At 36.4% G+C, this 13444-nt stretch overlaps 1 protein-coding gene across 10 annotated transcripts in view; it reads left to right on the top strand.

The window, feature by feature from the left end:
• The window catches only part of COBLL1 (cordon-bleu WH2 repeat protein like 1), a 109237-nt gene extending 101395 nt beyond the window's left edge, over positions 1–7842 (top strand). For all 10 annotated transcript variants that reach the window (XM_034426511.3, XM_087881988.1, XM_034426519.3 and 7 more), the window contains one exon: positions 5887–7842. In XM_034426511.3, the coding sequence (XP_034282402.2) occupies positions 5887–5976 (90 nt within the window). In that variant the 3' untranslated portion in view covers positions 5977–7842. The remainder of the gene's footprint in view (positions 1–5886) is intronic.
• The last annotated feature ends 5602 nt before the right edge of the window (positions 7843–13444 follow it).

Below are 13444 nucleotides of genomic sequence, written 5' to 3'. Positions count from 1 at the left end.
CCTTTGAAGCAGATGGTTAACTCGGTATCTTCTTAAAAATCAAGGCAGTAAAGCAGAAAGGTGGTGGCATCGGTTTCAAATTTGTAGGCTTCAAGTTTCAAAATCAGTACATAAAAAAAACAATACTGGATATTTTTCATGTATACTCAGCAGAATATTTTGCATACTTTTTACAGGATTTTTTTTTTTTTTTGCTCTAGTTCTTAATAGGACAAAATCTATATACAGAGAATTTAGCTCAAGTGAGTCGATGAATTCAGTTTTCTCAGGCAAGCTTTGTGATTGCACAGCTTGCTATTCTAAGATTTTTTTTTCAGTGTTCTCTTGTGTTGTTAAAGAAAATAAGTCTACCACTGTGGTTTTAATTGTTGCTCCTGCTTCTGTTGGCTGTAACTGTAGTGGATCGTTTAGGAAATACATTATCTGAATTCTTTACCAGATAGGGATTGGGTATAGCACTGATTGTGCTTGTGGATGACTTTTGGTGGGACCAGAAGTGGTATAACTTTCCTGTCAGTGGTGGGTTCGGCCTGGTTTGGCCAAGCCGATAGCAGTGACAATATGATGTCACCGAACCGGTTCTCTTTGTTCGGGAGCTGGGCCCTCCCGCCCCGCCCACGTTATTCTTACCTTTTATTAGGCCCCATCCCCAATCTATTCGCTGCCTCCTGAGTCCCTAGCTGATGGCTAGAAGGAAAAAAAACTGTTTAAACTCTTGCCGCAGGGCTTCAAAGGGCCACCCTATAGCTGATCAGTGTTAAAAGGCAGTGTGGTGGTAGACCAGTGCCTCCAAAAACAAATGGGTAGACCAGGACGCTCGAAAAACAAATGGGTAGACCAGGATGCTCCAAGAACAAATGGGTAGACTGGTACAGCTCTGCAAGCAGTTAAAAGCCTGGTAGACCAGTACCTCTGCTAAATCCTAAAGAATTGTCACATGACCATCAAACCACGCCCACAAAATAAGCCACTCCCACAGAACCGGTAAAAAAATTTAGAACCCACCCCTGTCTCCTGTTATTGCTTAATCTCTCAGCAGCTGTAGAAGACCTTGATAGAACTATACAAGTTCTATTACCTAGACAAAGAGGGCTGAAACACCCTTTTAAGACCTAGGAAACAAGATACTATTTGGAACTGGCACAGGCAAATGCTTCCTGGTTCACTGGGTTATAAGATGGAAATGAAGGATAGCAGAATCAAATTTGCAAGATTCTATTATTATAGCTTAATAAATCTTAATCTTAATAAAACACAGTTCTAGTCGTCTGGTGGAGTTGATTTTCTGGACTGAGTTGCCTGATATTGCTGATAGGAGTTTTCAGGATCATTGATCACAGTTGCCTTCTGAGCTCTTCACTTCCAGGGATTAGAGCTGGGAAGTTCCGAATTATAGTGACTCTTCTTTCTCCAGAGTCAGAGAGTGGGACAGGACAGAAACATTGGCCTTGCAGGGTTCCTTGGGACTCACCATCTTCCCATTTGTATTTAACATCTACATTAACACAGATCCAGGTATCATCACTATGCAGATGATACCCAGATTTACATCTTAATCCTAAACCAAAGAGGAAGTGGTATTAAGGTCTAGTTCCTGCTGGCAAGGTCTGGATGGAGAGGAGCAGGCTTAGGTTTCATTGCGGCAAGACTGAATTGGCTTTGGTTTCAAGCATTTTTCAACTTCTGTTCTCAGTGGGATTGCGCTTCTCCAGGCAGAACATGTGTGCAGTTTGTGGATCCATAGACTGTAGGTTCTTATTCAACAAACAATTGGCAGCCATGGCCAGAGATTCATTTTACAGAGATCCAATTACAACTTGTATTCTGAACTGTGGTGGTGCAGTGGTTAGAATGCAATACAGTACTGCAGTGCTGACTGCTAGCAGTTCGATGCTCACTGGCTCAAGGTTGACTCAGCCTTCCATCCTTCCCAGGTGGGTAAAATGAGGACCCAGATTGTTGGGGGACTCTTAAGAGAGAGGGCTGTAAAGCACTGCGAAGTGATATATAAGTCTAAGTGCTGTTGTTATTCTGGTCTGGGAGGCCTTAAATCACCACCTGTTTGGATTATTGTAGTGCACTCTACATTGGGCTACCTTAAAGTCTATTCAGAAACTGCATTGGTCCAAAATACAGGGATGGAAAAGTAATTATGTTCCTATCTCATTTTGTCTGTGTAACATTATTTCATACCCCTACTCTGTTGCACCACTATTTTGACTAATTAGCTTCCAGCTGCAATTCAAAGGATTGGTTGTCACTTCATGGGGCTTGGATACCTTTCGGGGGGTTGGCCTCTTTTAATTGTTTCTGCCCATCTGATAAGATCTGGAAAGCTTGCTCACTCCAAGTCCTCATGGTAAATAAAGCAGTGCCATCTTGCAGGGCCTTCTCCGTAGCTATTTGCACTCTCTGGAACAGCATTCCTTCTGATGTCTGTATGACCCCAAATCTGTTGTGTTTTTGTAAAGCTTTGAAGATCAAGGTTTTCCAACAGTTCCTTCGGAAGGGTGGAATGTGAGCTGGCTCCCTGCATGTTTTCCGTTGTTCTTATAATGAGCTGTGATGTCCTGCTACTTAGTAATTCTATTGTCACTTGTTTTTCTTTGACTGCTGTGAGGCCTTCTACGGGTTTGATTAGATAAGTAAATAAATAGTGAAAAATGAAGAGTAACTAAGGCCATGCGTCCATTCATTTTGAAAATTGTGCTTGGAAAGCGAATGGGCTGTAAGGTTAACTGATAAGGTCAGGATGGACCTATTTAGATCCATTCATGATTGTTTCAGATTTTCCTCAGTTGTTCTTCATTGAAGACCTCACTCCACCCCCACCCTCATCCCCAAAAGAGTAGCCTGTTGATTAGACTTTTGCACTATCTAACAATATGAGGAACTTGGATGAGAAAGCTGTGGTATCAACTTTATTTTTATGCCTCTTGTGAAGATGATGTCAGGCTGTGGCTGCAAAATGTCACTTTAGCTTTTTAAAACAAGGCCTGTTGCATGTGAGAGAATTAAGCCCTTAATGTCAGCAGGCTGGCAGGCTCCTTGATTCCCTTGTGTATGGAGAGCAAGGAGAAAGGATGTTGGGCAAATGCTTTACTCTAGCAAATCAGGTAAAAGGTCTGTCAGGTGCTGTCACTAACTGCCAAGTATTTAAGAAATGAGGCAAAAAACTGTTTCTCCTGTCAGCCAAACATTTTCCCCCTTTTAATAACTTGTTTGGGTGCAGAGCCAAACTCTCTGGCCTTTTGTGCTGCAGTTTTATTTCTGTTGAATTAAGCCCTCATTAATTGCTAATCAAATGGGTCAAAAGGGGGCAAGGCTTGTAGCTATTTATCTCTCCAGAATATGTCCATCATATGACTAGTCTCTTCCCATTAAGATAATGCTTAAGATAATTTAAAAATCATCTTTTTAAAAAGCAAAATGTATACCTCATTCCATGTGTCTGTTGACTTCACTCACTGACTGCAACCTTGCAAGATCTGTTATTTTTCCCCCCTAAGCCTCATGTCTGTCATTTTCAGCTGACTCAAAATAAGGTTTTGGAGAATGATAGAAGTAAAATAGTTGCACAGTGGGCAGAATCCACCAATTTTTAGCCTGAGATAAGTCACAGAGTATCATATAGTTCTCTTGCTATAGTGGCTAAGGTGCTGGCCTAGAAACCATGAAAAATTTCAACAGATTTCCAAATAGCAGGAAGATAAGTTCCAAATCAGTTAAATGTACCTGTGTGTCCATAAAGAGCTCTCTTCCAACTCCTGATCTTTAAATTAATGCAATATTAATTAGCATGAAAAGTGTTTCAAACTGAGGTGGTCTGTAGGTAGCTTATTTGCTTGCTTGCTTTTTATCCCGTGCTCTTTGAGAAGCAGGGAGATATTGCTTCTTCTTTTATATAGTTTTTGTATTAAGTATTTTGAATAGATGAAAAACTAAGACGAATTAATATAAAGAAAATAAAGGGAAAAAAAGAAAAAACACAAAGAATAAAAAAATAGCAATGGTGTCTGATTTTCTTGCAGCAAATATAAATACAATTATAAAGCTACCTTTTATTCTATAGTTACAAAAAGAAAAGCTACTTTCTTCTATTTATTTTTTCTAATCAAAGCCAAGAATCATATCCCTTTTTTCCTGTTTCATTCCAAAAATGTAAGGGGTTTCCAGACAGTCAAAATTTTCTGGCATTTTTACATGTTCATCAAATATAAAATGTCCCTTTTCCATTTCCAACATAAATACAAAGACCTTTGTATATTCTACACAAGTTCTCTGGTGATATATACCAGTGATACATCATTTTATAAAAATTCCCTTTAAGATTAGAACATAATGTAAATTTCAGTCCTTTCAAACCATGTATTTCCCCATGGTTCCATTTGTATATTGTATTTTAGCCTATATTATAAATACATTATTTCATTTCTTCTATTTCAAATTTCAATCAAAGTTTATACATTTTGCAATAACATGTTCATCTTTTATATATACCGGTAGTATATTTCAAAATGAGGTTTACATTGTTCAATACCACAAATTATTTTTTCTAGTTTAAAATGTTCTGATCATTATACATAAAAAAGCTATTGACAACTGTCTCTTTTTGCTACCAAATCTTTTCTTGATTTTATTTTACATTTTCTTGAAAAAATTAATATATCATGATAAATTAATCATTTATGTTTGCTTATTTTAAAAATAATTATGTCAGATGTCTATAAAAGGCTATAAAATATTGAAACCACAGAAGTGATTTTATGCACAACCTGAGTTTGATTTATTCCATATTCTCAAAATGGCACACCTGACATAATGGTTTTTAAAATCTATATCAACTTTAGCCTAATCCTATTGCAAATCTCGATGCCACCCAAATCTGAGCTCATTTTATTTAAGAAAATTTACATGGCCACTCAACTCACTGTCCATGACTCTGGGCAGCTTACAAGGATAAAATTGTAACACAAAAAACAATCCCCCCTGCCCCCTCCGCAACTACAATAAGATGAGCTCTGTGGTCCCTAACCCTAGCAATATCCATTCTTTCATCTAAACTGACCAACAAGCAGAGAAGTATAATTACGACAGTGAAATGTGTGGCATATAAATTTAATAAATAAATAAAATGTAATTTCAAGTCAGGTAAACCCAATCCTCCTCTTTCCTTTGTATTCTTGTAATACCTTATATTTAACTTGTTTTTTCCCCTGCCGTACAAATTTAGATAGATTCTTCTGCCATTGTTTAAATGATACATCAGTTGTCAAGGCAAGTATTGTCTGAAATAAAAATAACATTCCAGATAAAACATTCATCTTAATCACAGAAATTCTCCTCAAAAATGACAATTGTATTTTGTTCCATCTTTAACGTATCTTTTTAATTTCACTCTATGTTTTAATGTAACTATTTTGAAACAGCATATAGTTCAGAATTGCCATGGCGATACCCAAACATTTTACTATCTTCTCAATCTTAAAACCTGTTTTATTCCTCAGTTCTGTTTGATTTTGTACTTTCATATTTTAGCATCTTTGTCTCCTGTTTTTTAATCTTAGAGATACGTTTCTTCCATTTCATTTTGACCTACCAATTTGCTGTTTGGTAAAAGTATCTGTCCAGAGACACCCACTGAATGTCAAAACTGATTAATATTTGAACCCAAATCTTCTCAGCCTTCACTGACCACATCACATCGCTCCTTTTATCAAACCTGTATACACTTCTTTATTGAATGGGGTCCAAGTAAAATCTCATCCTGATAATTAGATGTTGCTCAGGGATAGCTTTTAAGACAGATGCATGTTGAAATGGCAGATGGATGATATCCAGGCCTAGGTTTTTTTTCTATGATCCTGATAATATTTTCTTTTCCAGGTTGCACCTCCATCAAACACTATTGCCGTCAATGGAAGATCCAGTCTCAGTTCTCCAGTGTCCATCGAAACAAGATACAGTAGTCATTAAGACTTTGTACCAAATATTTTGCACTTTAATCACAATTGCATAGATCTACTGCATAAAACCTACTTCACAGTTACCTGCATAATTATTGAAGACTATGTATAAATGCAGGATTGTGTGGATATATATTATCAAGAGTAAAGCACAGAAATTTAATGGATGCCTCAAAAGAATTCTTAAATATATATAATTTATGGCTTTTTTTTTTTTGCCTTTTCTCTTTAAAACTAAAAATGCTGCTTCAGAACTTATTCCATGGCGCAGAACAGTTGTAGATTTTTGCTGCTGTAATAATCAGATATGTTAATTTCCACTTCATAATAAATGATGTGTAGCAATGTGCTGTATAATGCTAAGATTCATCTTAATGTTTGTAACTGCTTAATTATGTTCAGAAACATTTGAATTTAAATGTAGTTCTTCTCACCTGTTGCCTTGAATGTTAAATTTGAAATTAATTACTGCACTTAGCTAATTATTATCTAGAAACTCTGATGGGCAGGTTTTCTAGTAAAAAAAAAAAAACCCGAATGTAAATGTTATACATCTAAAGTTATATACTTCTAAATCAGTTTAAGCGCTTATTGTTCTCCCTTAAATCAGTAGAACCTAAAGGTGCTTAATTTTGGCTGGATCATGCCTATTTAGATTGATTGTTACCATGTTTGTTTCTAGTATCGAAGTGAAAAATAATAAAACAGAAATCCCCTGGCACCTATTTTATAACACTATATGTGGATTTCTTTATTTAAAACATGTTTAGTCTTAATGCTAGAGTGCTTATGTCTGTGATGTTTTGGAACAAAACCATCAGTGAAATCAGAGAATCTTTTTTTCAAAAGCAGCTGTAAATCCATATTCCAAACTTTGGAAAATAGCAATGAATGCTTCTGGAGTGCACTCCTGTTGCTGCTGAAGAGTGTGCTCCCACTAATTAATATGGCCAATGAGGATAGATAGTAACAATTGGGCAGTGTAGGAACTTCTGGAAAGTCACAGGTATCCCATCCGGTTCTAAGGTGGTACCAAAGAGCAGGTCCATGCATATCTGAAGTGCATATCTCAAAAATAGGTGTATACTTCAGCATTCCTATCCTCATTCAGAGTCCTACATGGATTTGACTCGCCAGTACTAAGCTTCAGTAACTTCTACCCACATCTTTTTCTAAATTTAGTAGTTAAGCAGATGTTGGGAAAGGATCTTTGGCAAAGACAGACTCATAGGACATATATTTGGAAATATATTTGGAATCTATATAAACTGACATGAAGCATTCACAATCCAGCTCTGGGCTGGACTGAAGATTCTGGATATTTGTTTGACAGTGGATATAAATTTTCAAGTCATTGAACTGTGGATCAGGTATAGCTTGAGGAGATCTCAAGCAAAAGTCACAGTGGCCTAGAGCAGCTATAATGCATTTGAAAATAGATAAGCTGTAGTTGAATGCAGACTTTGGTGGAGTTTTTCTTCAATATTCATAAAAGCAAGCTATTTTTATGTCTGTTAATTTTTAAAAGATTCTTTTGACATTCAGGAAATTCAGCATACGGTTATGTGGGGGAATTAGCTTCACTTTCTCTTGAGGAAAGAGGTATTGGTGACAATTTCTCCAGTTTGAATTTATTTTAGAAACATTGTCAGTGAGCTAGTTCTTCTATGATATTGTAGAATTTAAAAATCACCTATGGAAAAGACATATTATCTTGAGCAGAAAACCAAATCCTCAGTAATAGATATTTTGCTTTGTCACAGTCTGTCCATCTTTTCCTTCCTGTCTTGATTTATTAATGTTGCATTTCTATGTTGAAAATCTGTTTGTGACCCTAGTTCTGATCAAGCAATAAATTGTAGATATGCATTGGAAATAATGGAATATTTTTAGTTTACTTTTAAATAACTCATGGTGTTTTCAGATAAAAACAATGGTACTTAGTTTTATTCTTGAATCGTTGTTGAATTATAATTATGAAAACTATCAACTTTTGATCATTTAAAAAAAGTTTTGATCAGATTAGTTTTTAATGAAGACTTCCAAATATTTTCCAAACCTTCTATGCAGTGAGTTGCATTGTATTGCTCTGCATGGGGCAATGAATTGCTGTCAAGAAAATTACATAACACAAAATTGGGAAAGTACCATAATTTACTTCTTCACTGATATAGCTGCTTTTTTGCTAATCTGACTATACATCTTTCTTTCTGCCTCATATATCTAGATTTGTAAACAGCAATCATGCCACCATACCAGAAAATAAAATTATATGATCAGTGCTCTTTATATATACATCTAAAACGAGTCTCAGAATTAAGTGTAGAATGCTGGAAGATATATACTAATACTTTTATAAACTATAACATACAAAACACCCTATCCAATGATCCAATAGTATCACATCAGTTTTTTCATCATCTTCTGTCATGGTATCTGAGCAACTACAGAAAGAAATTTGGGATTACTTTTATCAAATCTGCTGAGAATACAGATGTAAAAGAACAGGACAAACAATCCAGTTCTATAGTTAAAGCATGTCACCAAATGGATGCAGATTCTATCTATCCATCTCTCCACTATATAAGTGCATACTAATTCCTGCCTTCATCTAGCTTTATCTACTTGTTTTTCCAAAAACAGAAGAAGTAACAAAGGAATAAAATTAGAAAGCTTTAGAATATGGACATAGAGTTTAAATAAATATTTAAATTGGATGGCATGAAAACACAGCCAAACAGTTCAGAATAAGAAACATATAAAACAATGAAAACCAATTGCCTACAGAATTTTAAAATGTCACAGTATTATAAGGGCTTTCATTGTCATGGAAATGCCAAGCAATTTGGTAGTAGGACCACCTCTTTGGAAAGCAAAGTTTACAATTAGATGAAAGTTATTAGAAAACACGGGCTTTAAAATTTCATAATTGTAGAAGTTAGAGATAATGAAAAATAATCAATAGATCCTATTTGTCTTGCTCCCCAGAGAAAACTGGCAAAGAACACTTGCAAAGCTCTGACTATAAATATCTGGTAAAGCCACTATGATTTTAAACATAACACATCAGATGATTTTCTTACACAGAAAGCTTGAAAGAAATGTATCCATTTTTGCAACTACATGGACTAGAATCTGGAATCTGTTTTGTGAGTTTCTGCAGTTCCAAACAAGATTCAATGGTTTTACAAATTGATTTACTTCAGCTTGGGCATCTCTTGACTTTATCTGACTCCTCCCAATTCAGATCCTGATTTGTTCAAAGCCAGAGTGTGACATCAGGATTGCCTCCCAAGAAACAGAGAGAAGACATCCAGGGAAGGGGACAAATTATATCTCATCTTACTCAGAAATCTCAAAGTGTTGGGGGAGACAACACTCAAGCAGCGTCTACCAGCAGAACAGATTGCCCCACCTTCTGCCATCACTCTCTTGATCCCTGGTCAAGAGATGGGGGACACTCTGCATTGGATTTTAGATGTACCTAGAAAGATGGGGTAATGGAGGGAAACAGCATCCAAGAAGGCTACTTACTAGCTTAATGAAAAGCGATGGTCACAGTTTTATATTATTTAAATATACTAACTGCAATTCAGTGAAAAAATATATGCTGAAGAAAATGCAACTGGATAGGCATTTGTTACCAAATGTGTGGTCTTCCTAGATCATCTTAGAAAATAGAAAATGAAAATACTGTTTTAAGAATGAAAGAAAATACAGAACATGGCACCCAGAATTGTTTCCAACACTTTACCAGCAGTGATTCTACAAGGCGTTTGATCTTTCTTTGTAGAAAGTAATGTAATGTGTACATTTATTTATTAAATTCACATTTGTGACACCCCCCCTCCCTGGGACTTTGTATTTCTGTTTTCATCTCCTCTGATCCAATTGCACATGCTTGAAGCCCAAGGAGTAGTCTGCTGACTTTTCCATTATATGTCCAGCTCTGGGTCACCAGGAGAAAGAAGGCTTATAAAGGAGAATTCAACACCATTCTCAGCTGCCTCCCCCACAGGAAGGTGCTGGAGAACATTTTTCTCTGGTTTTTTTTTTCTTCTCCCGTAGCTCGCAGCTTGATCCAACCTGTTTCCAAAACCTTTTCCCAGCTTCTCGCTCCACACCAGATTTGGTCCCATTCCATTCCATTCCAACAGAGCCCCGAGTTCCTTTCCATAATTTCTTTCCAACAGCCTATTGATTTGGAAACTGTACAAGTGAATCAAGATTCTCCATTTATTATACAGTATATTTAGTACCTCCTGTAAAAATTCTTTTAAGGTGATGGGGGGAAAAAACTGCTGTGTCAAAGAACCTAAGAAATAATGCTGGTCAGAATAGACAAAATTGTTGTAATTGTCCAACTGGATGAAAAGGAGTGTTCTATGTGAATCACCCATTGCTATGGCACTTGGTTGTTTTGGAATGAGCTTTCTCTTATTGAAAATGCTGGGAGGAAGGCAGGGGGTGGGAGGTAACTAGGAGCTTTTTACTCAAGTTGTTGTAACTCGTGAACTTAAAAAGCCAATCTCTAATTACTCTCTGTAATTTAGGGCCTGACCCCAGCCTCTTCAATCAGAAATCAGTTGCATGAGTTTGGGCAGAATGTACCGTAAGTATAAGTGGTAGTGCTCACTCTGGCAAACCCAGGACTGGCTGCAGACAGAAAAGATGTTAAATTTCAACCTTCGGTGAAGAAATGCCACTTTGCCAAATGGTTCCGAAGTTCTCACGGCTATAATTTAATTGCCACCGACAGAGATACTGGATTGCTTGACCTTCTTGTGGCATGATTCCTGTGGGGTTTCATTTCATTTCTGAATGGAGAAATAATAGAGAGACGTCTCCAGTTGCCTACCTTGGTGGGAAAAGAAGGGAGGGCTTGAGTTGTTTTGCAGTGAGTTTACACACACTAATAAAACAAATGGAAAACTGCACTAAAGAAGAAAGATAATTGATTTCAAAAAGTGGTTGTGCTGTAATGGAAAACCTGTTGTAACTTGTTTTGAGCTACAGGCTGTTTGGCAGGAACAATTGGCTACCTTAGATCTGACCATGAAATTTGATGTTTTTCCCTTGCAGAGACTGTGAAGTTTTCTGGAGCCATAAATCCGAAAGCAATGAAACCATAACTAATCTGCTAGTCCAAATATTGCTAATTTATATTAGTCTATGAATAATACACTAGTTGTATGAATTTCCTTCAGCACAAAGCATAAATCAATTGTTTTGTTCTAAGTTATTAGCTGATTAACTTACTCGATATCTTTTTTTTTAAATCTCTTCTTTCAAAGCTGGCCTATTTTCATCTTATAGTATTCAACATCAAGGAGGCAGAATACTTATATATTTTAAAATTTTAAAAACTGGTGAAATGTTTTGGTAATTAATTGCATGAGATACTTCAGTTGTTAAGAATGGGACAACTTGCCACAGCCAATTTGCTGCAGCCAACTCATCGTGAGACAACTCACTGTAGGACAATTTAACAATTCTATTTAATTATTTAAAATAAATAATTTAATTTTTGCCATTCACATTTCAATCTGTCTCTCCTTTGGCATACTTTCTTTAATGGTTTTATTGCACCATTTCTTTGATACTGATGTAACTTTTGTCCCGCAGTGAGTTGACCGTGGCGAGTTGGCTGTGGCAAGTTGATCATGGCAAATTGGCCGCAGCAAATTGTCATAGACCCAGGTTGTTTCTAGTAGTAATATTTGTATTTATATTTCACAATAGGGACGACTCTAACTGATAGCTCTTACAGTAGGTAGAGAGAAGCAGCCATATTGGATGAGGCTTTGGAGGAGTCTGAGTCTGGACCTGAAATGGGAGAACATCATCTTGCTCTTGGCCTGAGAATGCAAGCTCTCTGGAGCTGGCTCTCAAAGCCCTGAGACAGCTGTGGGACCTCATTTCAGACAAATGTTACAGTTCTTAAGGTGTGTATGGGAACAAAGTGAATTGAGAAGAGCACAAATTTCATGGTTGTCAGCACAAAGAGGACAAAATAGGACAGGGATTTGCTTTTTTCATTTTTGACACATTTCTGAAAGAAACAAGAGCTGCTCAATTCACTAAACCTAAATTTGGATTGTCTTCTCATAGATGTATCTCACAGTACATTGAATGCTTTTACAACGAGGCCACATTCAAGGATGTGAATCACACAAGAGTGCGAAGTTCCCCCAAATAGTTTACCGTCTCTGATCACAGACATCTTATTAAATTGCATTTATTCATTAACGAAATGTTGATCATGAGGGAAGTGACAAAAAATTACCATTTGTAAACATATAAACTTACATCTGGCTATTCCCTTTTAAGGTAAGCAACATTATGAAGAGCACAGAAAAGGTGCAGGAAGTAGTAAGCTGCAGAAATAAAAGACGTGATCAGGAAATATAACTGGAAATCAATTAACGGCAACATCAATCATTGCACTTTTACTTTTCTATCCATACAAACTATGAAACATCCTTGCTTCTACCATAAGTCACTAATTACATTGTTTTTTGTTCCTTAAACTTTTTACCTTGCTCTTTTTAAAGATTTCAGCAATTACCCATGAGTTTCTCAGCTTTTCACTTCCTCTCCATTGGTTGACTATTTCATTTATTTGTTTTGCAATTGGTTCATTTTCTCCATACGACCAAATCATCCCAAACTATATCTAGTCACTCACTTTCTTATTCAGTCCACATTCACTCAACCCCCATTCATTATTAACCCTATCTCTTCTGTTTTACTACACATGCTACTTTAAGTAAACCATTTCCACTTAATTTTACGTATCACCTGATAGAGCCAATTCTCACTTCCATATAACAAGAGCCGTGGGCTCTTATACGCAAACAACCTTTTTCTCTTTATAAACTTTCATTTCTTGCAACCAAACCACAAATTATCCCTTACTTTACTACCAGTGTTTGCATAAAATCTAAAATATGTTGCAAATAATTAACTTACTGCTAACATTATTACAAACATACCTTATACCTTTATCTAATCAAAGAGGTATGTATTACTTTACTTCCTGATCAATGTGGAAGCATTTAATGTATTTGGGGAGTGCTGCAGTTCCATCAATCTTGCTTTTAGTGCCTTACCCTTCAACTCCATAGTCATGCAAAAATTCCATAACTCAAGGCTATTCATTCTAGGTTGTGCTTCCTCTAATCACTGTTCTCTAAAGTGTGGTCTTAGGACCCCCAAAACTTCTTAGGGGCCCACAAAATCAAAACTATTTTCCAGATATTAAAGATGTATTTAAAATTTAAAAACAATTTTGGTCTTCTCATTACCATGTTTTCCCAAAAATAAGACCCTGTCTTATATTTTTTTGAACCCGAAATAAGCGCTTGGTCTTATTTTCAGGGAGGTCTTATTATTTTGGTGCGCATGGAGCAAGATGGGGCTCCTCTTGCCATTTTACCTGATTTCCAACTCTGCATTTAAATATTTTCAGGGAGAGC

This window comes from Pantherophis guttatus, chromosome 1 (genome assembly GCF_059756535.1).
Source record: "Pantherophis guttatus breed Tessera chromosome 1, ASM5975653v1, whole genome shotgun sequence".
In the NCBI taxonomy this organism is placed as follows: Eukaryota; Metazoa; Chordata; class Lepidosauria; order Squamata; family Colubridae; genus Pantherophis; species Pantherophis guttatus.
Note: the sequence above shows the minus strand (reverse complement) of the source record. Positions and strands in the feature narration are given on the sequence as shown.